General features: G+C 45.2%; 4 protein-coding genes and 1 long non-coding RNA gene across 10 annotated transcripts; 3 read left to right on the top strand and 2 right to left on the bottom strand.

The window, feature by feature from the left end:
- The first annotated feature begins 1,931 nt into the window (after positions 1 to 1,931).
- On the top strand, positions 1,932 to 8,761 carry srfa (serum response factor a). Of its 3 annotated transcripts, none has more exons than XM_060047874.1 (8): positions 1,932 to 2,734; positions 3,411 to 3,680; positions 4,149 to 4,371; positions 6,531 to 6,695; positions 7,337 to 7,438; positions 7,586 to 7,750; positions 8,323 to 8,393; positions 8,475 to 8,761. In XM_060047874.1, exons 1-8 carry the CDS (start codon positions 2,342 to 2,344, stop codon positions 8,565 to 8,567), a joined length of 1,482 nt encoding a protein of 493 aa, XP_059903857.1. In that variant the 5' UTR covers positions 1,932 to 2,341; the 3' UTR covers positions 8,568 to 8,761. The 3 variants fall into 3 exon arrangements, with proteins under 3 accessions (XP_059903857.1, XP_059903856.1, XP_059903858.1); XM_060047873.1 differs by having other exon boundaries at positions 1,933 to 2,734; positions 4,146 to 4,371; XM_060047875.1 differs by lacking the exon at positions 6,531 to 6,695 and having other exon boundaries at positions 1,934 to 2,734; positions 4,146 to 4,371.
- Positions 5,679 to 6,625, bottom strand: LOC132454512 (uncharacterized). Its single transcript, XR_009524944.1, has 2 exons — positions 6,486 to 6,625; positions 5,679 to 5,953 (listed from the first exon to the last, which is right to left on the bottom strand). It is a non-coding gene; the product is annotated as an uncharacterized LOC132454512 (long non-coding RNA).
- Positions 8,762 to 9,815: 1,054 nt separating the features above from the next.
- Positions 9,816 to 15,449, top strand: eif4a3 (eukaryotic translation initiation factor 4A3). Of its 2 annotated transcripts, XM_060047888.1 has the most exons (12): positions 9,816 to 10,157; positions 10,754 to 10,826; positions 10,940 to 11,006; positions 11,900 to 11,962; positions 12,057 to 12,189; positions 12,289 to 12,369; positions 12,462 to 12,603; positions 13,065 to 13,203; positions 13,308 to 13,423; positions 13,784 to 13,891; positions 15,020 to 15,147; positions 15,326 to 15,449. In XM_060047888.1, the coding sequence occupies exons 1-12, from the start codon at positions 10,004 to 10,006 to the stop codon at positions 15,340 to 15,342; spliced, it is 1,221 nt and encodes a 406-aa protein (XP_059903871.1). In that variant the 5' UTR covers positions 9,816 to 10,003; the 3' UTR covers positions 15,343 to 15,449. The 2 variants fall into 2 exon arrangements, with proteins under 2 accessions (XP_059903871.1, XP_059903872.1); XM_060047889.1 differs by lacking the exons at positions 13,784 to 13,891; positions 15,020 to 15,147; positions 15,326 to 15,449 and adding an exon at positions 13,606 to 13,676 and having other exon boundaries at positions 9,859 to 10,157; positions 13,308 to 13,521.
- A 413-nt stretch (positions 15,450 to 15,862) lies between these two features.
- LOC132454480 (atlastin-2-like) lies at positions 15,863 to 23,470 on the bottom strand. 3 transcript variants are annotated; one of them, XM_060047863.1, is made up of 14 exons: positions 23,358 to 23,470; positions 21,205 to 21,473; positions 20,483 to 20,617; positions 19,896 to 20,000; positions 19,724 to 19,774; positions 19,541 to 19,597; positions 18,723 to 18,815; positions 18,456 to 18,594; positions 18,097 to 18,224; positions 17,818 to 17,874; positions 17,497 to 17,568; positions 16,950 to 17,381; positions 16,695 to 16,709; positions 15,863 to 16,587 (listed from the first exon to the last, which is right to left on the bottom strand). In XM_060047863.1, the coding sequence occupies exons 1-14, from the start codon at positions 23,413 to 23,415 to the stop codon at positions 16,480 to 16,482; spliced, it is 1,719 nt and encodes a 572-aa protein (XP_059903846.1). In that variant the 5' UTR covers positions 23,416 to 23,470; the 3' UTR covers positions 15,863 to 16,479. The 3 variants fall into 3 exon arrangements, with proteins under 3 accessions (XP_059903846.1, XP_059903847.1, XP_059903849.1); XM_060047864.1 differs by lacking the exon at positions 23,358 to 23,470 and adding an exon at positions 20,785 to 21,112 and having other exon boundaries at positions 20,483 to 20,673; positions 21,182 to 21,284; XM_060047866.1 differs by lacking the exons at positions 21,205 to 21,473; positions 23,358 to 23,470 and adding exons at positions 20,785 to 20,984; positions 21,100 to 21,194 and having other exon boundaries at positions 20,483 to 20,673.
- Positions 23,471 to 25,871: 2,401 nt separating this feature from the next.
- On the top strand, positions 25,872 to 27,109 carry gemin6 (gem (nuclear organelle) associated protein 6). The gene is made up of 2 exons (XM_060047912.1): positions 25,872 to 26,146; positions 26,269 to 27,109. Exons 1-2 carry the CDS (start codon positions 26,010 to 26,012, stop codon positions 26,735 to 26,737), a joined length of 606 nt encoding a protein of 201 aa, XP_059903895.1. The 5' UTR covers positions 25,872 to 26,009; the 3' UTR covers positions 26,738 to 27,109.
- Positions 27,110 to 27,208: the final 99 nt, after the last annotated feature.

The raw sequence follows: 27,208 nt of genomic DNA, 5'->3' as shown, positions 1-27,208 counted from the left end.
ACATGACAATAAAATGTTGGTTGCTGACAAACTAGGTTTGACTAGGTTTCAACTAGGGTTGAACAATTATTAATTGTCCAACTATAAATTGTTAAATAAATGGTTCTTGGAAAAGTACATAAAAGAAAACCCGCTCGATTAATATTTAATTGTGCGTTATAGTGGATGGCGCCACCTGCTGGACCACTGGAGAACCTGCAGAAAATATTCGTATCACGCGACTCACCGTCGCGGGTCTAATTCAGTTAATTAGCGAAACGCACACGCACGCACACACATGCACACATATGCAAACACACAGTACAATACATACAGAAGGCCACACACACACACCCACACACACCCACACACACGCACACAGGCACACACACACACACACACACACACACACACACACACACACACACACACACACACACACACACACACACACACACTACATTTATATACATCTATTTCATCTTTATGATACTTTATATACTACTACGTGTTTATACTACTGTACAGTACAACATCTACTACTATGATATGATCGATATACTATAATATTCACTTCATCTTTTCTATTTCAGACACATGCAGTCAGACGGCAGGCAGACAGACACATTTGTCCCGCAAGTGGAGGTGATGGAGGTGACCACAAGCTCTCCCGGCAAAGTCCACATACACCTGGATCCGCTGACACAGTCGCCATAGTAACCATAACATCACCATAGTAACCACACTTTCACCATGGTTGCCGCATGGCATCATGCAGCCAACACAGGGTGGGGATGAATAATCATTTAATTAGTCAACAGAGATTTCAATAAAGATTGATGGAGTACAAATAATGTTTGGGCTTATTGTTTGTGAATGGGTTATTTGAAAGAAGGTCTGGAGCGGTCTGTGTATCAATATCACCCAGAGGTCGGTGTATCAATATCACCCAGAGGTCTGTGTATCAATATCACCAGAGGTCTGTGTATCACCTGACGGTCTGTGTATCGTATCACCTGCCGGTCTATGTATCACCTGCCGGTCTGTGTATCACCTGCCGGTCTGTGTATCACCTGCCGGTCTGTGTATCACCTGCAGGTCTGTGTATCACTTTCCGGTCTGTCAGTACCTCCTCTGCATAGGATGTATGCCGCCATATACGAACACTAGATTCACAGATTAGGCCCTTTCTCTGTAGCATCTGATAGATTATATATATATGGCAATAGGGCTTTGTCGCAACCTTATGGTGTAATGAGCGGTTCTATCAAAAACTAGTAAAATAAATTACAATGCTACAAAAAACTGCAATGCTCTTCACCATGCCAACATGGTAAATGTTTTGCCATATAGTTCTGAGACCATTACGCAGCAAGAGCTTGTGTGTGTTTGTGTGGAAGAAAAGATGAAGTGAATATTATAGTATATCGATCATATTATAGTAGTATATAGATGTCGTATGTACTGTATAGTAGTATAAACACGTAGTAGTATATAAAGTACATAGAAGTATATAAATGTAGTGTGTGTGTGTGTGTGTGTGTGTGTGTGTGTGTGTGTGTGTGTTTGTGCTTGTGAGTGTGTGTGTCTGTTTATGTGTCTGTGTCTGTGACTGTGTCTGTGTCTGTGTATGTGTATGTGTATGTGTGCGTTTTTTCTTGACCCTCAGTCAGGTCGCTTAAAACAAATGATTGACCAAATAAGGAGCACCGCTGCCATAAAAGGCAACGTGTTTCTTTATATGGCGGAAAGTAGTTCTTCTTGTGGGTGTAACCAGCTTTCCTTTTTTCATGTGCGCGGATTTGTTCTTGATTCTTCGTATTCTTAACTTGATATACTGACACATTCATCAGTAAATACGCTGCTTTAAAATTTAGTATTATCAGTATCGTTGTATGCGTTTTTGGATGTGAAGTAGTTTGGTACTATATGGGACGGCGCATTGATACGAGTGAGCGCTGTTCGTCACTTCCTTATTTGGAGAGCGGGGGGGCTGGGCCCTCATTGGTCCGTGAGAACTCAACTTTATAACTTTGCGTAAATAACGTTATTATTATTCACATCAGTCTTGTTATAAATATTAATATTATTGCACGCAGATTTGTTCATCCGCCGATTGTTGTAGTATCGATGTCTTCCGAAGATCGGAAGATATGCTAAAGTAAACGCTGTCAAATCCACTAGCTCGGCGGCTAATGCTAGGTAGCGTAGCATTCCGCTAGTTCACGTCCAGCTAGCAAACGTACCTAACAAGCGCTAGTGTTACTGGTTAACTTGCTTGGATAACTAGCCGTCTAGAGGTTGGGAGATTTTTTTTAGAAGCGGATTTGGGCTCCGGGGGCCTGGAGGAGACGAGAACGGAATGGGAACAAGAGCCGGAGGAGGGCGACCCGGGACTGGAGCCAGCAGCCTCCAGGTGACCCCCTCACCCAGCGCACCGATGAACACCGAGTACCCCGACCTGGTCTACAGCGCCTCTGAACAGGACTCAGACTCCGGGGACGAGGAGGAGACCCAGGGCTCTGGCGGGGAGCGGAGAGGGGTGAAGCGGGAGCGATCGGAGAGAGAGCTTGGACACTCAGCGCAGAGCTCCGGGGTACTGACCGGGGCTTACGGCGGGGTCGCTCCCGGAGTCGCTGGGGCAAAGCCGGGCAAGAAAACCCGCGGACGTGTCAAAATTAAAATGGAATTCATAGACAACAAACTCCGACGCTACACAACTTTTAGCAAAAGGAAGACTGGCATTATGAAGAAAGTGAGTATGTGTTTTAACTACACACAACAGGGCTCAGTTAACATAGCCGGTTTCTGAGGAATGTATTGCTGGCTACTCGCTGGATATTCGTTTTAAAATACATTCTATAATGGAGCATGCAAATCCTTTGTAGACCTTTCTGATGCGACCACAACACTACCCTAGAACATAATGGATGATGTGGGGTAATGTTGATGTTATGTCAAATCGAGAAATGTTTTGTTATTAGAGTTGTAATTTTTCCAGCAGTAATGACATATCGAGTGACTGATGCTATCGAGTCTTACTCTAGTAATGTTATTTAACCTGCAGTATTATGGTTACTGGAGTATTGTGGTTACTGGAGTATTGTGGTTACTGGAGTAATGTCATCTCACATGGAGTAATGTCATCTCACATGGAGTAATGTCATCTCACATGGAGTAATAATCTGTCACCTGGAGTAATAATCTGTCACCTGGAGTAATAATCTGTCACCTGGAGTAATGTCATGTCACCTGGAGTAATGTCATGTCAGATGGAGTTATAATCCGTCACCTGGAGTAATAATCTGTCACCTGGAGTAATGTCATGTCACCTGGGGTTATAATCTGTCACCTGGAGTAATGTCGCGTCACCTGGAGTAATTATCTGTCACCTGACCCTGATTGGTCCATCTCTGTGTGCTTCCTTCTAGGCTTATGAGCTGTCTACGTTAACGGGGACCCAGGTGTTGCTGCTGGTGGCCAGTGAGACGGGCCACGTGTACACCTTCGCCACCAGGAAGCTGCAGCCCATGATCACCAGCGAGACGGGCAAGGCCCTGATCCAGACCTGCCTCAACTCCCCCGACTCCCCGCCACGCTCCGACCCGTCCTCCGACCAGCGGATGAGCGCCACGGGCTTCGAGGAGACGGACCTCACGTACCAGGTGTCTGAGGCTGAAGGCTGCACAGAGGTCACCAAGGTAAATAGCTGGGGTTGTTTTTGATCTTATCCCAAGTACTAGTTAATGAGGTCACTAGGATATTTGGACAAAAATTGCCATTGGGATTTATTTATCTTGGCCCATATTGTGATCTGTGATTTATTGCTTTTAGGCAGATTATCAATTCAGTTTGAAAACCTGGCTAGCCCGTCACATGACATCATGTCAGACGAAACTTGGACACATAGTTTGAGTGCTATTCCTTATGTATCTAAAACAATTTGCGTGACTTGCGACTTTTCTATCTAACTTATTTTATTTAAATCAATGTGCAATTAATTGTGATGCCCTGCCACGTACTCACTAACAGAATGGTTGTACAGTGGCACCAAGGTGCTAGCCTAGTCCTATTGTGCTAGGCTAGTCCCACTGTACTAACCTAGTACCATGTTGCTTACCAATACTTTGGTAGTACTACAGTAGTTCCTGTGTGGTTGTGTTTAGGAGATGGTCAAGCCAGCCTTCACCTTAGCCGGTCTGCAGAGTACCGTCTCCTCCCTACCCACGTCCGTCGTCTCCTCCGGCTCTTCATCGGGAGGAGTTCTTCAGGTGCAGTCCAGCATCCCTACTCACTGGCAGGGCTGCACCTCCTCCTCCTCCACCACAAACGGCACGCTTCTCAAGACCTCCACCAGCGTGATGCTACCTGGGGGCTTCACCCTCATGTCTGGTAGGTCCAAGCTCCGCCTCCGGCACGGCATTTCTTCTCAGCGGGTCAAGATCTCTTTCATGGCTTTCCATTGAACTACATGGCCTGATGCCCATTGTATCTGACAGGTATGGATAAAGGGCTGTATGCAGTAAACATAGAGATGATTGAATAAGGTCCCAGTAAACTCAAGATAGAGGTGACTTGATAAAGTACCAGTAAACTCAAGATAGAGGTAACTTGATGAACCAGTAAACTCAAGATAGAGGTGACTTGATAAGGCACCAGTAAACTCAAGATAAAGGTGAGTTGATAAGATACCTGTAAACTCAAGATAGAGGTGACTTGATAAAGTACCAGTAAACTCAAGATAGAGGTGACTTGATAAGGTACCAGTAAACCCAAGATAGAGGTGACTTGATAAGGTGCCAGTAAAATCAAGATAGCAGTGACTTGATAAAGACCAGTATACTAGAGACGTCTTAATGTCTCATCTTTATAATATGAGCCCTTTATACCTACGCAGTTGACATGTTACAACAGTAACCTAGAATGGACAGCTAATTGAGAGTCTAAATTAATTTGAAGTCTTCATTTGAGCAATCACAATTGCTAACTTTAATAACTGCTTGATGCCAGTGAATCCTCCCCACTACCCCTTTTAATATCTAGTCTGTGAATCAGGAATAGCAATGTTTGCCTAATAACTAGTTTGTGAATCTGGACTAGCATTAATGGTTAGTAACTAATCTGTGAATCTGGACTAGGAGTGTTTGGCAGTAACATATCTTTTGAATCTGGAAGAGTGGGGGGTTGTATTTGCGATCAAGGATCTGAAGAACTCCAGCTTCCTGGGGAGGTGCCCATTTGTGTCAGAGAGTGATGCAGACTAATACTGATGAACACAACAAACCTGTTGCATCACAAGTATTTAGCTGATGTTTTGGTCTGGTAGTATCATGCAAGTGCATTACACCCATCCAAAAAGAAAACTGAAGTATTGAGTCTGAAGTACTAAATTTTCGATTGGAGTTGTTTATAGCTTTGTATCCGTGGGTCAGGTTGCCGTGTGGAAAGATACGTTTTCAATCTGCGCTGGGCGATGTGCAGGTTTCAGGTCCAGAAGACACTCATATGAAGTCATTTTTGACAATGGCTGACTGTAGTTTTTTCAGAGCTTGCACATTCTGGTAACTGTGCCTGTAATGGTCTTTATGCACATGCTTAAGTTAACACATTAATTGACTACTATTGTTCTAATTATATCAAGTGATATGTAAAGGTATGGTGAGATGGATTTTGGCCCTATCATCCTGGCCCCGTGGGGGCCTTTAGCATCAGGGTATAGCGGGGCCTTTAGCATCAGGGTACAGCGGGGCCTATAGCATCAGGGGATAGCGGGGCCTATAGCATCAGGGGATAGCGGGGCCTTTAGCATCAGGGTACAGCGGGGCCTATAGCATCAGGGGATAGCGGGGCCTTTAGCATCAGGGTACAGCGGGGCCTTTAGTATCAGGGTACAGCGGGGCCTTTAGCATCAGGGTACAGCGGGGCCTTTAGCATCAGGGTACAGCAGGGCCTTTAGTATCAGGGTTAGCGGGGCCTTTAGTATCAGGGGATAGCGGGGCCTTTAGTATCAGGGTTAGCAGGGCCTTTAGCATCAGGGTACAGCGGGGCCTTTAGTATCAGGGTACAGCGGGGCCTTTAGGGCCTAAAAAAAAAAAAAGTTTGGTTCCTGTTGGTTGTCAGTTGAGGTCATGGGTAGGTAGGGAATTTATTTTATTTTTTTATTTTATTTTTTCCAGCGGCAGCGAATGATAGGTAGGTTGTTTTCATTTAAAAACGAGAAAATTCGCTCATCCTTGTACAGAATGAAGAGGTGCTGTACCAAAACGTGATTATAGTTTGCATAAAAAAAAAAAATAAACTTTATTATTATTTTTATTTTTTTAAAGCTCATAAAATAATTTGGGTCGCACATAAATTGACAGGGTCGGTCGGAAACCGGAACCAAACATTTTATTTTTTTAGGCCTAGTATCAGGGTACAGCAGGGCCTTTAGCATCAGGGTATAGCAGGGCCTTTAGAACAGGGTACAGCAGGGCCTTTTGCATCAGGGTTAGCGGGGCCTTTACCATCAGGAGTGTTTTAGGCTGATGTATCTGCTCCTCCTCCCCCAGCAGGCACCCCTCTCCCCCATGGGACCCACACCATCCCGCTCAGCCAGCTCCAGGGACAGCTGCAGGGCCAGCAGCTGGCTTTGCAGGGACCCCTGGGCACCGGCCCCACTAGCACTGGTTCTTCTCAGCCAGCCACACTGCTCCGTCTGCCTGTCTCACTAACCGGTCAGCACTGCCTGCTTCTCTGTGCCTCTACCTGTCTATCCGTCTGTCTTGGTCAACTTTCAATATTCTATTCCCAGCTTCAGTTTAGCACCATCCTGGCTTACCTTAGCAACCCCCCCCTGCTTACCTTAGCAACCCCCCCTGCTTACCTTAGCAACCCCCTGGCTTACCTTAGCACCCCCCTGGCTTACCTTAGCACCACCCTGGCTTAGTTTAGCACGACCCTGGCTTAGTTTAGCACCACCCTGGCTTACCTTAACACCATCCTTGCTTACCTTGGCACCACCCGGCCTTACCATAACAACCGCCTTGTGGTTACCCTAGCAACCACCCGGCTTACCCTAGCAGCAATCTCCCAACCAAGCAACCATCAGGCTTACCATAACAACCACCTTGTGGTTACCCTAGCAACCACCCGGCTTACCCTAGCAACCATCTGGCGTACCATAACAACCCCCTTGTGTTTACCATAGCAACCACCCGGCTTACCCTAGCAACAATCTGGCTCACCCTAACAACCCTAGAAACCACGTGGGCACCGTAGCGACCACGTTGTAACCCTAGCAACCACCCGCCTCTCCTGGTATCGATGCGTCGTCTGATGTGTGTCTGGTGATTCTCTTCCTCTACCCATCCATCAGGAGGAGGAATGTCCCAGCAGCTGCAGACCATCCAGGTGCAGCCCGGCGGTCAGCACTTGACCACCAATCAGAGCTCTGAGCTTCACTGCACCGCCTCCACAGGTAACCCTTGAGGCCTGAACGCGCTCGGGCTACTGCAGCCTGTAAGCAACACGGCCAGGGTTCTGCAGCGGCACATCCTAGCAAACAAAACGCACTCTTTGACCTCGTCTTTCTTTCTTTCTTAGTTATTTTTATTCTCTCTTTCAGCCACTATCGTGACCTCTTCGCTCCCCTCCACGGTGGCGAGTCACATGATGTATCCTGGAGGTCACACAGTCATGTACGCCACGCCCACTTCCTCCCTGACGGACGGTGGTCTGACACTGCTCAACACCTTCTCTCAGAGCGGCTCCGCCCCCAACCACGAGCAAGGTACCATGACAACCACGGAGTCTCTCCAGTGTCTCCCACAGTGGTGTTGTTGTGGGGGGAGGGGGTTATTAGATATTGAACAGATATTCACGCTCTGAATGACAGACATGTGACGGGGAACTAACTACTAGTGTGTCTAGTGGTGTATACCTACCCAGGAAACTGGGGTTTGGTCCATACTGTTACGAAATGAAGTGTTCCTAATGTCATAAAATCACTGTTTAGAAGTGCATCCTGCTGGCTCTACAACAGCATCAAGCAGCGCATCCCAGTGGTGCTCCAGTGTGGGAGTAAAAAATAAACGGTATATAATTCAGGTTAAACTGACTTAACATAGACTGTATATAATAATTAAACTGACTTTACATGGAGGGGGCTATTTCTCTCGGAAAGATGCTAAAAAAATAAAAACGCTAAAATGGGTTGCAAAACATACTTTGGTGGCCGTTAATACACCTGGTGGTCCGCCAAAACAAGAGCTATGTGTGTGAAACGCTGCATTATTTCATCGCATCACCATGACAACCACTTTCACATATCAGTCCCATAATGACCACGACGATGTGTTTCAGGTCAACAGGTGTTTCTGACCTCGCTGCCTCCCGTCACTCAGATCCCAGTATCAGCAGTTCAGCTGCACTCTGTAAGTACACACTAACACAAATATATATACTTATACATATGTTTACACAAAAGGCTGACTGCGCCCCCTCCCTCCTCCTAGATGGTGATTGGCCAGCAGGCAGGCGGGAGCAGCAACTTGACTGAGCTGCAGGTGGTCAACATGGAAGTCACACCCCACTCCAAGGAGGACTGACCGCGCCCTGTGTCACCCTGTGTGTTCTCTAGGTCGCCTGAGAGCATTCTTCAAGACTGTGCGAGTGTTGAGCGCCTGTGCGTGTTTGAGACTGTGTGTGTTGTTCACATGAATGTATTATTTTTGTAGTTCACTGCCTGTATATGTTTTTCTTAATAGATGTAAAATAATAATCTAAAAATTACGTTTTAAAAGATGCTTCATTCATGAATCCTGATGCATCACACACATTTATATATGGGTGGATAGTAAGACCAGACTAGAGGACAGTTAAAGTGGCAATCTTGAAGATTCTCATTTAAATAAATGTCTGTCAAGCCACTTTCTATCTAGAATGAGGTAACACAATGGTGATGGAACCTACCCACGGATGAAAACCCATGACTAGGACTAGTGAGAGATTAGAGTACCATTCCACCAAAGTTAAACAAGACCAGGGCCAGTTCAACTCATGTTAAACCAGATCAGTTTGCATGGGTACAAGAACATCTACGCGGTCAGTCCACTCCCTGGTCCGGTCCTACTAATGGAGACTAGACGCCTCCCTGCGGAGTGGGACCCTACCGCAGCAGGACTGGGCTGGCCAGCAGGTGCAGAGGTGCCACCTGAAGAAGAACCCGAAGGAACGCTAGAGAAAGCAGCATATCCTGCTTTAAACCCAGCATCCGTGAAGAGCCACGCGCACTGGACCAACTCTGAGGCCGCTGCTCCACCCTACAAATCAGGGTGGAGCGCTGGACCCAGTCTTAGGCTGCTGCTCCACTCTGCATGCCAGGGCGGTGCACTTATGTGAGGTGGTTAATGCTGTTGGCTCATAGGAGCAGTGTAACCAGCTTACTTCAGGTGGTTAATAGTAAGTGGGAATCATCAGACTTTGTTTGGGTACCTACACTGAGCAGTGGTTGGAACAATGCGTCTGTTTGATGACATCACTAGTTACATTGCTTTACATTTGTTATTCTGACGCTGTTGACTAGAAGTACATTCAACCATGAAGACGAACACAAAAAATTGGAAGAATCATAGGAGTACATTCAATTCATAAAATAATCCAACTTCTTCAAGTGCTACTTTATATAAGTAAATAAGGAATTACTTATGTTTATAATCTCTTTTTATCCGGCGTTGGACGGTGTGAAGGTTTTAAAAAGGTCAACTTTTTCAAAAGTAAACTCACATTCTCATTTCATTGATTGATTGGTGATCTGGAAGCATACAAGGATATGGGTATGCGGTTCCTTCTCTCGCCTGATGGGGACGATGTTGGGTGTCCTAGAGAGCGTCGTGTGACGTCATGTACGCGACACACGCGGCGGTCTTTCCTCTACTCTGCTTCCGCCCAACTCCGAGAACGATACTCTTAAAGTTTAGTACACAAAGACCAGTCCAGTGGTTGAATTTATTCCGTATTTCGATAAAACAGTACAGAAGAAGTCATGGAAGTCGCTCCAGTCGTGTCTAAAAGGCGTCTCCTTAAGGAGGAGGACATGACGAAGATCGAGTTCGAGACCAGCGAGGAGGTTGATGTCACCCCCACCTTCGACACCATGGGCCTGCGGGAGGACCTCCTCCGCGGCGTCTACGCATACGGTAGGACGGGGATCCGGTGCCGGCAAGGCCGCCGAACTGCGCCTGTAGGACGGCGGCAAATATTTTAATGATGCTGATTTTACCACCTATCTAACCCTCTGTTACGGTTACTTGGTTGTAAAGCATTTGTCATGTAAACGTACAAACGTATATTAACGAATGAAAGTTTGTTCAACCTCATTGTTATGTTTTGTACACATGAACGATAGCTAAGATGCTAGCCAGCCTATGCTAGCTGAAGTAGCACAGCTCCGCTAGCCTCGAGTAGCCTTGCTGGTTCTCGTTACCTAAAATGTATTGTATTAGTTTAATAAGGATATCGTTTAAAATGTTCTATATACGTTTAAAATGCAACGTATTTTTTAAGCATGTATGGTTTCTAATGTGTATAGGTTTAACACGTATGGTTTAAAATGTACTATATTGGAAATGTGTGGTTTAAAATGTATATTGGAGCTGTACGGTTTAAAATGTTGTATATTGGACCTGTACGGTTTAAAATGTTTATTGGAGAATGTCTTGTTTATAGGGTTTATTGGTCTTTTATGATTTAAAATTGTATTGGTTTAACGTGTATGGTTTGAAATGTGTTTCAGGTTTCGAGAAGCCGTCAGCGATCCAGCAGAGAGCCATCAAACAGATCATTAAAGGAAGAGATGTCATCGCTCAGTAAGTCTGACCTTGTTTAAATACCAGTTTTAGACCGGCTGGTTAGTTGAGTGATAGGTTTAATAGTTTGATTAAGTCTCTTGTGTTCTGAACTTCACTGGTTCTCTTTGCAGGTCTCAGTCTGGAACTGGAAAGACCGCAACGTTCTGTGTGTCCGTTCTGCAGTGTCTTGACATTCAGGTACCTACTGCTATACAACACATCTGTATATATTCATGTCTGTATGTATTGTACTCTGTATGTATTGTGTAGGTGATTTGTGTATATCGTACTGCTATATATCCTACTCCTAGGTTTGTGTAATGCAGGGATGGGCAACTGGCGGCCTGCGGGCCGCATGCGTCCCGCATCCTCACTCAGTGCGGCCCGCATCCTCACTCAGTCAGGCCCGCACATAATAATAAAAAAAATAAATAATAATAATTGATCGAGTTACAGAAAACTCGGTCAAGAAAGATGAGAAGAATTCATAGAATTCAAAGGCAAACCCACGCGTCTAGTTTGCTTAGAAGCGATATCAGTCATTAAAGATATCCACTTAAGTCGCCACTACAACTACTACAACTGCTTGTTGGGTTTGAGTTCATTGAGTTGTTGCACTTAATGTTGGGCCACTGTTTTTCAGTTTTTTGACTTCATTGAATGATGATGTATGTGAGCCCTTTGCACTGATACAAATACTGACCATTCATGTGGCTGTTTGAGCATGGAAAACATGAAATGAATGTATGTTGGTTCAATTAACATACCGTACATAGGTTATGATTCTGGATGATTTTTTAGGTAGTGGCCATCCCCAAAATGCACCAGAATACAGGAAATCATATCTACCAAATTCAAAATTGTGTAGCTTCTCTCAGCTCACGTTTAGTTGAAGTGTGCAGTCATGTGGCCCTCCGATGGTTATGATGAAAAATGTGGCCCTCTTTATCATGAAAGTTGCCCATCCCTGGTGTAATGTATAGGTTACTTGTTTGTGTAGTACTGCTGTTGTAACATCTGTTTGTATAGTACTCCTAGGTTTGTGTGATATGTTTGGCTGTTGTCATGACGACGGGTCTGTGTGTCTGCAGGTCCGGGAGACCCAGGCTCTGATCCTTGCCCCGACCAGAGAGCTGGCGGGTCAGATTCAGAAGGTAGGCGCCCACACACACACACACACGAGTACACACGTACACAGAGGCACGCACGCACACACAGAAACACAGGGCTCATTCTTGTGTTTGTCAGGTGCTGCTGGCTCTGGGAGACTACATGAACGTCCAGTGTCACGCGTGCATTGGAGGAACCAACGTGGGGGAAGACATCAGGAAGCTGGACTACGGCCAGCATGTGGTCGCAGGGACACCTGGACGGGTCTTCGGTCAGTCCTGCTCTCTCTCTGGGGGGGGGTTCGTTGAAGTCACCTCTTACAGAAGGGATCTGAAGGCATAGGTTGTTGATGACGTCATTCTTCCTACAGACATGATCCGGAGGCGGAGTTTGCGGACGAGGGCGATCAAGATGCTGGTTCTGGATGAGGCAGACGAGATGCTGAATAAAGGTGCAGATCTTCTTCCTGTACAAGAACCCCGGGGACAGGAAACGAGAGGGCTCACATGTGTGCTTACATGTGTGCATATGTGTGTGCTCTAGGTTTCAAGGAGCAGATCTACGATGTGTACCGCTACCTGCCTCCCGCAACCCAGGTGTGTCTGATCAGCGCCACTCTTCCCCACGAGATCCTGGAGATGACCAACAAGTTCATGACCGACCCCATCCGCATCCTGGTGAAGCGGTAGGTGCTAGTTAAGGACTCACAGCAGCCTGCTGGGGCTGTAGGTACCAGTTAGGGAGGCACCGAAGCCTGGTTACGCTGTAGGTAATAGCGACTGAAAATGTAACTTATTATATAGGTAGTGTGTGTATGTACTGTACTCCTATTATGTCTGTATGTTTTGCATTTCATGTTTATGTTATCTATAGATATCTATATGTTGTGTGTACTGTGTATATAGTAATCCTTTTATGTCCGTATGTTTTGTATTCCATGTTTGTTATCTATAGATATCTATATGGTGTGTGTGTGTGTGTGTATATAGTACTCCCTTTATGTCTGTTTATTACTCCCAGGTTTATGTAATATATAGTTTACGTGTGTGCGCATAGAAATGCCGTTTCTTGGGTCTAGTGATGAGTTAGTTGAATAGGTAGTGATGAGTTGGTTGAATAGATACTAATCCTGTTTCGTTCCTCTAGTGATGAGTTGACTCTTGAGGGGATCAAGCAGTTCTTCGTGGCCGTGGAGAGGGAGGAGTGGAAGTTTGATACGCTGTGTGACCTCTACGACACGCTGACCATCACACAGGCGGTCATCTTCTGCAACACCAAGCGAAAGGTACGTACACACAGTCCTCTTCTGTAACGCAAAGAGAAAGGTACACACAGTCTTCTTGTGTCCACCATGAAGTCCACGTGTGACAGTGTGTGTATTTTGTGCAGGTGGACTGGCTGACTGAGAAGATGAGAGAAGCTAACTTCACAGTGTCATCGATGCATGGAGACATGCCTCAGAAGGAGAGGGAGTCCATCATGAAGGAGTTCAGATCTGGAGCCAGGTACCTGTGTCTCTCGCTCTCTCTCCAACTGTCTCTCCTTATCTGTCGTGCTCTCCAGCTCGCTGTCTCTCGCTCTCTCTCTCGCTCTCTCTCCAGCTGTCTCTCCAACTCTCTCTCCCTATCTGTTGGTCTCTCCAGCTCTCTCTCTCTCTCTCGAGCTGTCTCTCTCGCTCTCTCTCCAGCTGTCTCTCCAACTGTCTCTCCCTATCTGTCGCTCTCTCCAGCTCTCTCTCTCTAGCTGTCCCTCATGCTGTTGCTCCAGCTGTCTCTCACTCTAGCTGTTTCTCCAACTGTCTCTAGCTGAAGTTATTTGCCTATTCTGCTTTTTAACTGTCTGTGTTTGTGTCTGTGTTTTTGTAGTCGGGTGCTGATCTCTACAGATGTGTGGGCTCGTGGATTAGATGTACCTCAGGTGTCTCTGATTATCAACTACGACCTGCCAAACAACAGAGAGCTCTACATCCACAGGTAACTATTCATTATGGGTCCTCTCTTTGTCCTTTCGTGGTGGCCACCAAATTAAACCAATTGCTTCATTCCTTGTATCGATCTGAGTCGGTTAAATGTTGGCTGACGGCTGTAGGAGAGTTGGTTAATAGCTGGTTGTTGAAGTCCGTAGGAGTTGGATTGTAAGTCGGTATCCAAATCGCTGTTGTTACTTAGTGTGTAGGTAATATACTAGGGATCTCGTTAGCGCTAGTCGCCATTGTTAATGGCTATTTCTGTAACAAAGAAGGGATCATGTTAGCGTTAAGGCCGATTTAGGGTCGTTTTAGACGCAGAGACGTAAGCACGTAATTTACACAAGGGACTTGTTTTAGACAAGTTTTGATTTATGGTTCCTTTACGGTTCCTTAAGGATTGCGCGTGTTGCAAGGGGATTCTCCGCCAGAACAGTAGGGGGAGCAACGAACGAATCTGTGGGCGTGGAAGTGGAAATCGCTGGCTTGTTTATATTTATGCACTTCCAGTATTTTCGACGAGAGTAGCAGTAGCTAAGTTTAGGTTAGCGGTCTTTTTCCACACTCTGAACGATGTTAAGGTTGCTGTAAAACCGGAAATGTGAGACTCCTGAAAGGATGTGGTTAGCTGGCCAATCACAGTCTTTGCGAGCTGCGTAGGGCCGTAGTGTTTTAGTCGCATAGTCAGGAATTTTGGGCGACGCACTTAAGCACGTAAGGGGGGATATTTTACCGCGCAAGGGGGGGTTATGTATCTTACGTGCTTACGCGTTACGTCTAAAACAGAGCATATATCGGCCTTTAGTCACCATTGTTACTGGCTGTATCTAATAAAGAAGGGGATCATATTGGCAATAGTCACCATGGTTACTGGCTGTATGTAATAAAGAAGAGATGATGTTAGCGATAGTACCATTGTTACTCGCTGTATGTAATAAACAATTGATCACGTTGGCAATGTTCTACGTTGCTAGCTTATTGATTGATGTCGGGATGTACATTTTAACAATTATAGCAAGAAATACATTGGATGTACCCTATTTTAAGTGTAGCCTACTTTTTTTATTATCCCTTTTGAACCTTTTGTCATGCATGTATGTAAACAGGTGATAACGTTTTCTGTGTTCTTGCTCAGGATTGGTCGATCAGGTCGTTACGGCCGTAAAGGTGTGGCTATCAACTTTGTGAAGAATGACGACATCCGCATCCTGAGAGACATTGAGCAGTACTACTCTACCCAGATAGATGAGATGCCCATGAACGGTATGTTGGGACTAGTTAGTAGTACTCTACCCAGATAGACGATGCCCATAAATGGTATGTTGTTAATAGTGAAGACTAGTTGGTACTACTCCACCCAGATAGACGAGATGCCAGTGAATGCTATGTTAGGACTAGTTAGTTCTTTGAGTTTGACTAACGTCTCCTCTTCTTCCTCCAGTGGCTGACCTGATCTGAGTTCCTGGCTGCGGTCATCTTGGTTTCCTGTACTTTTTTTTAACCAGTAGTTGAGGAAAGTTTTCCCTTGAGTTGTTTTTTTTGTAAATAAAGCTCCGTCATCGACATGTTTTGTCTCCCACTGTTCAAACTGTCTGCCCGTTCCAGATGGGGATCTGAAATCAGCTTTATCTGTCCTCATTGCGCAGTTCAATATGTAATTTCTGAATTAATTTCTTGGGAGATTGAACTCCCTACGTTTAGTAAAATACCTAAATCTCTAGGTTTTAGTATTCTACTGTATTGATCACATGGACTTATTAAAGTATATGTTCTTATCAAAGTGATTACTCTGGATAAGAGCAACTTACTCATAAGGAGACGGAATCAAAGTACCTGCTGGGAGTCACACAAGCAACTATGCTTTAGCCATTAGCAACTACAAGTAGGTGGTACTATGCTCAGATAGAAGAGATGCCCATGACAGTATGTTATTACTACTTTTTAGACAACAATATAAATGCAGAAGCGTAAGCAAGCATATTTTTTACAAAATGCTTTATTTCATATCCACAGGTCACCACAGGCTGCCGTTACATACAGTGATATACTATGTACAAATACACACTATATATATATACCGTATATCTACTGATTCATCCAGCTACCAAAAAGGTCTAGAAAATGTATTTATATATGTATATCTTAATTATGTATATTTCATACATGCCCCATGTATAGAAATAGATGTGAAGAGTGTAAAACAAGTGTCTTCATCAATGCTAGGAGCACCTGCTTCAACCAAGGCAGCGGTAAACTAACCGGAGCTTGAAAAGGTACCACGCTAAGACAAGACGCCAGGCTAACTCCAATGGGCTGGCCCTAGGATAACCAGTGGCCTAATCGATATCAGGTGAAACCAGCACCTAGCGACCGGCATACCCAGAGTCCAGCGAGGAGCTAACCGTGAGCATAGCCTGTTGGGTAGAGGCATCGTCAATTTGATGAGACGGAAGCAAAACATTCTGTTTTTGTTCACATTTCCAATAATTTAAATAAATAAAACACCAAAGTGTGTTTTGAATGAGTCCTCAACAAGGCCGTCAGGAGGAGCCAATGTGTCGGCCTCCTCCGGGCGGAGAAGCGTATATGACGGCGCTAGTTCTTCTTCAGGTTGTTGTTGGAGGCTAGACGCGGGCGCCGAATCGGAAGCCAGCGGGCCAGCCGACCTCGGCTCCGGAGCGCCTCACAAAGTTTAGAAAACACCTGGAAGAGCGGGACATAGGTGAGACATTTGATACTGGTACACAGCAGCCCACGTGAGACCTTATGCTTGGACCGAGGTCAAGTACTCATGGTGCACTGGGGCTCACCTGGTGGGGAGTCTTCTGTGAACAGAGAGATCAGAGATTAAACAGAATATGTGGAAATGTTGAATAAAGTGTCAAAGTCGTGGACATGTACGAATAAAGTGTCAGAGTCGTGGACATGTACGAATAAAGTGTCCAGAGTCGTGCAAGTGTACGAATAAAGTAGTTGTGGACATGTACAAAGACGGTAACCGTTGAATAAAAGCGTCACGCGTCAGTCGAGGAGTCGTGTATTTGCCGGGTGACGTAGCTAGCTACCTGCTCCCACAGCGCGGCCGCCACCCGGTCGATGACGTGACCCAGGGGGCGGAGCTCTCCGGAGTAGCGCGTGTACAGCCAGGTGAGGAGGGCGACCAGGGCCACGCCCATCAGCAGGTGACACATGGAAGCCAGCCAGCGGGCCCCCAGGAGCCCCGTGAACAGGGACGCGGCGTAGCACAGGAACACGAGGCCCAGCAGGGTGGCGGGCGTCCGGACCGCCCGGAAGATGTTCTTCCCGTCGTTGAGTTTGGAGTAGCTGGCGTGGGACAGATCTAGCTCCGCCTCCAGCTGCTCCTGGTAGCGCCGGCACAGCTCCTCCCCGCCCATCTTCTTGACCGAGCGGAAGTGTCTGACGGCCTCCAGCCGCAGGGCGTGGTGACGCCGGGACAGCTCCAGCGGGGCCATGTAGGGTGTGTCTCCTCCACACAGCTAGGGGGCAGCACACACTCTACCACTCACACACCATATCCATCTGGAACTCTATATACATTACAAAAATGACGTATATACACTATAGTATATATATCTAGTGTTTATATCGTACCTGCTCCATACTCTTGGTGTAGAGGGCTCTAGCGCCTGCCACAGCAGCCAGGTTATTGGCCTCAGCTGTTGCCTAGGGTTACACAAGTAAATTAAACAGGGTTGACACCAAGTAAACAGGAAGTGACTTTATCATAACATAGAAAGGGAGGGAGAGAAGTGGGCATGGGAAACACACTTGTTTAAAAATGTATACTGTGCACCCAATGTCCACAAATGTATTAGCCAATCACTAGGGGGCGTTGCTAAACTTGTAGCATGGACAAGGAGTGTGGGCGGGGCTTATCCTGTAGCATGGACAAGGGATGTGGGCTTGGCTTACCTGTAACATGGACTTGGGATGAGGAAGTTCCTCCCCCTGGTAGATTTTCATGTACGCCTGGAGCAGAAAATTATCAAAAAAAAACATCAACTACGAACCCCTTGATAAGTAGACCCTCCATCAACTACTAACCCTTTGATTACTAACCCCTCCATCAACTACTAAGCCCTTGATAACTAACTCCTTTATCAACTACTAACCTCTGTATGGAATCCAAACCCCTTGATAAATAACTCCTCTATAAACTACTATAGCAGGTCTGGACAGGTGAGTATTTACCTTAAAGTAGTGCAGCAGGTCTCGACATGTGAGCTTGGCTCCTCCGATCTCCTTCACCACCAGGTTCTCTGGAGCCAGGAGTGTTGGAACGAGACAGAACAGCTCCCTCTTAAAGTCCTCGTCAATATCTAGAGGGAACGACAAACTGGTCAACATCTATAAATAACAAACGGATCGAGATCTATAAGAACCAACTGATCAATATCTAGCGATAACAAACTGATTAATGAGATAACGAGATAACGAAAAACGGTGATCAATATCTATACATGACAAACGACAAATGACAGAGGGTGATGAGGGGAGATAGAGTGATGAAGGAGCGGTGATATTGTAGTGATAGAAGGGAGATGGATCACCTGTCAGTCGTCCATCGAAGGCGGGGTTGGTGGCCACCCGGAGGCCCGGGTGAGGCAGCAGGAAGCAGCTAATGGAGGAGAAACATGAGTGGATGTGTCTCCTCACTGTCTGGAGCTCCTCATGCTGCTGCTGCGTCACCTACACACACACAGGCACACACGCACACACACACACAGACACGCACACACAAGTTTATACACACTGGAGGAGAGGAGGAGATGAAAAGGCTTGGAGGAGGTGGGAAGAAGGTGAGGAAGGAGCCGTACCTGAAGTCGTTTCTCCAGGAAGCTGTGTCCGCCCTCCAGGCCGTAGGGATGCTCGTAGGGATAGCTCCAGTCTCGGACCAGGAACATCAGCCTCTGTTACACATCCTAATGTCAGCCTCTGTTACACATCCTAATGTCAGCCTCTGTTACACATCCTAATGTCAGCCTCTGTTACACATCCTAACAGCAGCCTCTGTTACACATCCTAACAGCAGCCTCTGTTACACCTCCTAACAGCAGCCTGTTACACATCCTAACAGCAGCCTGTTACACATCCTAACATCAGTCTGTTACACATCCTAACAGCAGCCTCTGTTACACCTCCTAACAGCAGCCTGTTACACATCCTAACAGCAGCCTGTTACACATCCTAACATCAGTCTGTTACACATCCTATCAGCAGCCTCTGTTACACATCAGCCTTTGTTCCACATCCTTATGTCAGCCTATTACACTTGTTAGCATCAACATGTTACACAACATGTTACACTACCTGTCATCAGCCTGTTACAAATCCTAACATCAACCTGTTACGCACCCTAATATCAGGCTGTTTACACAGCAATATGGTTGAACTTTACAAACCAATATGGTTTGAATGTCTAATGTTGTTGCAAAACAACGTCAGTGTAACCAGATTGTTGCCAACATCAATATGCTAACATCCACTTCGGGTCTGTTCCATGGTCAAACTTAAAACTATACATTAAACGTCTACTTTTCATAAACCAGTTTCCCTGTTATGTTTATGATATATAGTTGAATTTTTCGGAAACCAGGTAACATGTTTCATTAGTGTGGAGGCCAGGTGATTTTACCTGAAAAGGTTTCTCGTTAGTCTGCTCCATGGCGAGGCGGCCATATTCTGTGAAGAGCTGAGAGGAAAGAACCAAGGAACACAATTACATCCTGGTGAAGGGGTGAGTGAGTGAGTGAGTCAGTGACTGAATGAGTGAGTGAGTCAGTGACTGGGCAATAGGGATGAGCTGGTTGTTGGATACCTGGAGATGTTGAAGGTCATCTTCTTGGACGTTCTGAGAAAGGTTGTAGACCTAGCGGGAGAATCATTTGGAATGACTTGAGAGGCTGAGTGTATCTTATCATTCCAATCTAGTGTAGAGGTCCAGGAGACCAGACTGGGGCCTGAAGGACTGAGCGAGGCTGGAGACCCACCTGGATGGAGCTCACCATGGTACTCAGCGCGAACAGAGTAGCACAGTCTCGAACCGTGGACTGGCTGTCAAACGCCCCCTGGGTGTCCATCAGCATCACCGCAACCTGCACAAACAAAGACCCCTTACAGCGACCCTTAACCTAACCCTTACCTTAGGGTAGTGGTCATCTTAGATCTAAGAAGATGGTCCTTACTAACCCCAACCCTCACATCCACCCCTAACCCTAACCCTTACCACTACACTTAACCTTACCTCTGTTTATATTAGATCTAAGAAGATGGTTCTTACTAACCCCAACCCTCGCTTCCACCCCTAACCCTAACCCTTACCACTACACTTAACCTTACCTCTGTTTATATTAGATCTAAGAAGATGGTTCTTACTAACCCCAACCCTCGCTTCCACCCCTAACCCTAACCCATATTACCACCCCTAACCCTTACTACTACCCTTAACCCTACCTTCCTACCACCTAAGCCCTCATCCTTACAATAACTTCCTACCGCCTTAGCCCTCACCCATACCCTAACTTACTACCACCTTAGCCCTAACGCTAACGCCTACCGTAGCCCTAACCTAGCCCACCTTGCTACCGTCTGGTCGGTCCACCAGGAACAGCTGGCCCCAGGCCTGGATGCCCGTGGTCTCTCTCTCGCAGCCTCCCCGCCACGTGAAGCCGGTCAGGGGCTCCTCTGCGTCCCCCATCCACGAGCTGGAGGACTTCACCACCACAGACAACCCTTAGACAGCTCCCAGCACCACCACCCACAGACAACCTTTACACAGCTCCCAGCACCACCACCCACAGACAACCCTTAGACAGCTCCCAGCACCACCACCCACAGACAACCTTTACACAGCTCCCAGCACCACCACCCACAGACAACCCTTAGACAGCTCCCAGCACCACCACAGCAGCTGGTCAACCGGTTTGCTAGATGCGGCCAGATTTCAGATTGGGCGGGAAATCAGCTGGATGTACAGGTGAAGCTCACCTGGTTGTACAGGTGAGCTTCACCTGGTTGTACAGGTGAACCTCACCTGGTTGTACAGGTGAGCTTCACCTGGTTGTACAGGTGAACCTCACCTGGTTGTTCAGTTGAACCTCACCTGGTTGTAAAGGTGAACTTCACCTGGTTGTACAGGCGAACCTCACGGGCGAACCTAGGCTGGTTGTTCAGGTGAACCTCACCTGGTTGTACAGGCGAACCTCACCTGGTTGTTCAGGTGAACCTCACCTGGTTGTTCAGGTGAGCCTCACCTGGTTGTACAGGCGAACCTCACCTGGTTGTACTGGCGAACCTCACCTGGTTGTACATGTAGCGCAGCAGGAAGTCGAGCAGGAAAGACTTTCCCTTGCGGAAGGCTCCGGCCACCGACACCACCACCACGTCGAGGTCAACCACCTCCTCCCGCAGGAGCAGCCTCTCCAGGGCCTCCTCGTCGAGGGAGAACCCCTGGTCGTCCTCATGGGCGAGCACGATGTGGACCGGCCCCACAGCACCCACCTCCTTCTGCACTTCCGTCGGCACCTCCTTCTCCTCACATCTCATGTCGGAGGAGAGAGCACGGTCACCTGGGAAATAACACAGGCTTCTGGAACTCCTCTTCAGCATTTAACCTCCTTACTTCAACCTCATGATCTCATTACCATAACATCATTATCAGAACATCATGACTACGACCTATTATCATAACATCATGACTACGAATTATTATCATAACATCATGAATACAACCTAATTATCATAATATCATGAATGCAACCTAGTTATCATAACATCATGAATACAACCTAGTTATCATAACATCATGAATACAACCTAGTTATCATAACATCATGAATACAACCTAGTTATCATAACATCATGAATACAACCTAGTTATCATAACATCATGAATACAACCTAGTTATCATAACATCATGAATCCTACCTCATCATAATGTGACCATAACATAATGCATGCAACCTCATTATCATATTACCACAGCCTCATTACACTAACATCATGAATACAACATCATTATCATATTACCACAACCCAATTATCATAATATCATGTATACAACCTATTATCATAACATCATGAATACAACCTATTATCATAACATCATGAATGCTACCTCATTATAATATGACCATTACATAATGCATGCAACCTCATTATCGTATTACCACAGCGTCATTACACTAACATCACAAAAACAACCTCATTATCATGTTACCATAACCCCATTATCAAATGATCATAACCTCATTATTACAACCTCACAAATACAACCTCATCAACACATGACCACAACCTCATTGTCAAATCACCATAACTCATCATCATAACCGCGTTAATACAGCCTCATCATCATATTATCATAACCTCATTCTCCCAACCTTATGAATACAACCTCATTATCAAATTACGATAACCTTATCATAACCTCGTGAATACAATCTCATTACCATAATACCATCAACTCGTCATGAATCCAACCTTAATTTCATAACCCCTTGAAAAAATACTCCTTATCATTGAACTAATTATCATAACCTCACGAATACAAACGCATATCATTATATCCATAACCACATTATCATAATTGCCTAATTAAACTACTAGGTACAGTCAATCTGCTGAGTTAGCGCTTCTACTTAAAGACAGGAAGAGGTTCTGACCGTAAACACTGGTCAGCCCTAGATCATGCTGCTGTTCTCAGAGGAAGCTTTAGAGCCGTCTATACACACGCGCGCACACACCCTATCCCCACTCTCCCTCCTCTTCTCTCGTGTCTCAGACAGCTGGGATATTTTAGGTTCAACAAGATGCGACCAGGTCCAGAATAACTAGAAAGGCTCTAAACATTGATTCAGAAATTTAATATTAAATATCAGCTGTTGGACATGTGTGTTGTAGTTGAATATTTGTTGTAGTTTAATGTGTGTTGTATTTTAATGCATGTTGAAATTAGAATAATTTAATGTGTGTGGTAGCCTCCTAGGTGGTTTAATGCATACTGTATATAAATGTGTGTTATCCGTTAAATGAGTATTGTAGTTGAATGTGTGTTGCAGTTGAATGTGTGTTATCCGTTCATTTGTGTTGTAGTTGAATGTGTGTTGTCAGTATAATGTGTGTTTTATTATTTTTTAGTGAAGGGAAGTGGCTTATGCTAGCGACCCCATCCGTAACGCGCGCGGATATCGGCAAGTGATGCTCATCTCGATGGTTTCAGCGCTAACATTTCGAGGAACAGTAAAGAGAAAACACACAATTCTAGATCATCAATAACCTTGATAGTATGTGAATGGTGTAAAAGCGAAGGTGTTTAGAGGAGCAATGGAGGGGTTTGGTGCGCTGTACCACCAAATGATAACAGCAGTTTAAACCTCCTATACAATATGGAGAATATGGTCATACTTAAATAAATACCATCAGATAAATAAAATAAAATCGAAAGATGAACCTTTTAGAAAGATGCTCCTCCGCTTCAACCTGCTCTCGTGCGCCATCTTGACCGTCATAACAGCCGTGACGTCACGGCGCCCCCAGCCTCCCCGGGATGGGGAGGGCTTGATTAAAATCGATAGCTGTTATACTTATGATGGGTCATTGGTTCTTATTAGGACAGCGTCGTGTTCTCCAAATCATTTTGGACCGTATTCTCACTATGCAAATAAATACTGCGGTTTAACATTCAGATATATTTAATAGCCTATCATGTTTTTACTATCAGGCCTATTTAATACTGTGCTTTTACAACAGGCTGTCAGGTTTCATTTTTAATCATCGTCATCATCATCATTATTATTATTACCACTATCATTGTTGAGTTAATGTAGTGCCGATTTTCTGTCTCCAGCAAATGTGATATCCGTTCACTGAAATTGCCTATGCGTAAACTCCGAATATGTCTCTATCCTAAATGTTGAATTGAGTAAATGTTGATTTAAAATGCTTTAACAACAGATATATTAGAATTAGTATTAGTATTAGCACAATTTATTATGTTGAGCTGTAGGAGTATATTGTTCCCGGGCTTCAAGAAGAACATGAAAAATTATATCTTTCTTGTTCACGTTGGCCTAAAGATGATATCATTCATGCTATTGATCACGTGAGCAAAATTATTATATCATTCATGTTATTGATCGCATAGGCCTAAAGATTAGATAATTTATAAAAATCCTGGAGGTTAAACAAAAACGAGAAAAAACGTTAGGGATAGGCTATAGAATAATCTAACTACCTAAACACACACACATTCACCTAGCTACACCCACCCACCCACACAAACTATAGGGCCCAGGTGGTTCAAGCTGCTAATGGATAAAATATGATATGGGGAAACTAACTGATAACCGTACAGCGTTATCCATATGGAATATAATCTGGTGGAAATAAAGTGGTGTTCCAATACTCACCGCTAGAGGCCCCCATCGCCAAAACTGGACCCATCATTACAGATCCAAATAATTCAGTGCTCGGCTCCAAGATACATAAAAAAACATCTTTGTCCTGTATTCTTTAATATTCCCCGAAACACTTTAAAATAAGAGTACATTAATCGATCTTTAATTAAAATTAGTTAATGCAGTACTAACCATCATTATATAGCATTAGCATATGATTAAGGTAAAGGGTTAACCCAAACCCTATTCAAAAAGTGTCTACATTACACCTTTAGTAAATGATTAGTTCATCAGTTAACTGTTGATTAATTGCTAATTAATGCATATTACTGCTTTAACTAACGTTAATTACTGGTTAATGAAGGTAGCCTTTGTTGTAAAGTGTTATCATAATCCATGGTCAACTTTTTTAGACATTGTTTTTCTCATTACATTTTTTTATATTGGACATATCCTGATTCTAGAGTGTTTTCTATATTGGACATGTCATCCTGAATCTAACGTTTTCTATGCATGCAATCTATGCAATCTAGAGTGAGAGTCCCCAAGGAGGCAGAAGCCCTGTGTTTGAACGACGCAGCCCCCAAATCCGTCTTCATGAAGGGTTAAGAACGGCTATATCCCCTCATTTGACACCCTGGACCTCCTTGGACCCCACCTGGACCCACATCACCTCCTCCGCCTGAGCCCCTGAACCCCATTCCCCTCCTCACTCTGAAACCCTGGAACCACCTCCTCAGAATGGGTTCCCGGACCACGATTCAACAGAGCCATGTAGCTGGGTCCCAGACCTGGACCTCCTGACAGCAGACTGTGTGGATGGGCTAACCTCCTCCTCCACACTGTCCCTGAGCACTGCAGGCCCCCTACTGTTCTCCCTGTTCACCACTGAACCACTCACAGCTCCAACACCATCAGAGGTGGTGCTCCTGACCTGCCAGTCAATGTTTTGATCACTGTAACAGTGGGACGGCCCACAGACAAGACCCATAACCTCAAGCGTTTTATCAAAACACCAAGCTTATTAATGTAATGTAATGTAGTAATGTAACGCTCACCTCATTCATTTAATAACCCGGTAGTTTTTATTTGACTGAATTTTATGATTTACCTATTCATATTACACATCCAAAGGAAATTCAGTGAAACTTGTGACCTCGAGTTTCAATCATTCACAGTCCTATAATATATATATATATATATATATATATATATATATATATATAGCACCCTGATAGTGTGTTTAATCATAGACGATTGATGGATTATGGATACTATTTTATGCTTGATATACAATTCTACCCGCTAGTGGTGGGCTAATAAACATACATGAGGGCAAAATATAATATTCAAAGAGTTTTTTATACAAAATTATTAGAAGAGACCAAACATGAATCATGGCATTAGATAATATATCCAAGGCTGTATAATTTCCAAATATACAATATAATGTATACATCACGCCAAGTATAGGCTAATGTAATAAAAAAAAAAAATCCTCATATCAAGCACAATCCACTCTGATTCAACCAACATCTCAAGCGGAAGAGGAACCATTTAAAAACGTAAGCGTTTCCTACGGTTCATTTTGCTGGAACACCAGCCACGCTATTTAAACGTGGCTGAACACTTAAGCATCCTATTCGATTATAATTTACAGTAAATTAAATCCCTTCCTACCGTACATCCCTAGTTAACAGGGCATCATGTCCACGACGAGCGCGTGGCGGCAGCAGACGCCGCGGGACTGGGAGCATTACGTCAACAAGCAGGTGACGGTGACCGCTCACGGCCAGCAGCAGCACCGCGGCTGGCTACACACGGTGGATCCAGTCACGGCCAGGTAAACCCACCTGTTCCAACTTTATTATTCACGAGTTATTGGTTAATAGTTTAATTTTTATATATAATTCGAGGAAAAGTGTGTGTGTGTGTGTGTGTTTGTAACCTGTGTTCCGCCTACAGCGTGGTGCTGGTTCAGCTGGGAGGGGCAGCGGGCGGCTGTAGCGTCTCCGTGGTGATGGGGCATGCGGTGGAGCAGGTGGAGGTGGTGGGGGAGGCCGATGAGGAGACGGCGATGCGGCTCTCCTCTCTGTTCAGATCGGAGGCGCCGGAGTTGCGTGGGAGCGTGGAGGATGTGAAGAGGAGGAGGGAGGAGCTGAGAGGCTGGTTGCAGCAGAACCGCGTGCCGGTGGAGGAGGTTGGGGAGGATCTGCTGGTAGCCGGCGTTCTGACGGTGAGACCGCCGTACGCGGAGCAGGACTGCTTCAGCAGCAACCAGATGGTCCTGGCCCGTATCCAGGGCCTCCTGGCCCGCATGCCCACACCAGCGGGACAGCCATTTGACCAACCGGCCGCTGATGGACAGCAGTCATGTGACCAACCGGCGGCTGATGGACAGCAGTCATGTGACCAACCGTCTGCTGGATTCTGAGTTGATATTGAAAAGTTGATCTAGCTGGTTAAGGAGCGGGTAAATTATTGTCTACCAACATGTTGGATTGTTTAACTGATGGATTTGGTAGTTTTGTTTTTGTTTAGCTGATGACATCAGTGAAATTGATGGTGATCTGGGAAGTGACTTGCTCTGATACTGCCTGCACATTAATTTAAATTTGTTTATATTTTTCTGTTATTGTTCGTCAAATAATCCTTTTGCACAGCTGTGATCAATCAATAGTTTGAAGAGTCAACAGTTAAAATCAACTTCCTATCAATAGGATGTGGTTACCATTGACTAAACATTATAGTTGATATCTTTGGTTATTTGTATTTCAAATATTATTAAACCATGTTTTAGGTTCAGACTTTCATTGTTATAGTATTCTCATACATCTCGGTTGCACCGTGTATGAATGATGCCCTTTTGAAAAGTGGTCCCTTCACAACACAAGAGGCCAGTAAA

The sequence above is a fragment of the Gadus macrocephalus genome, chromosome 3 (assembly GCF_031168955.1).
Source record: "Gadus macrocephalus chromosome 3, ASM3116895v1".
NCBI classification, from domain to species: Eukaryota; Metazoa; Chordata; class Actinopteri; order Gadiformes; family Gadidae; genus Gadus; species Gadus macrocephalus.
Note: the sequence above shows the minus strand (reverse complement) of the source record. Positions and strands in the feature narration are given on the sequence as shown.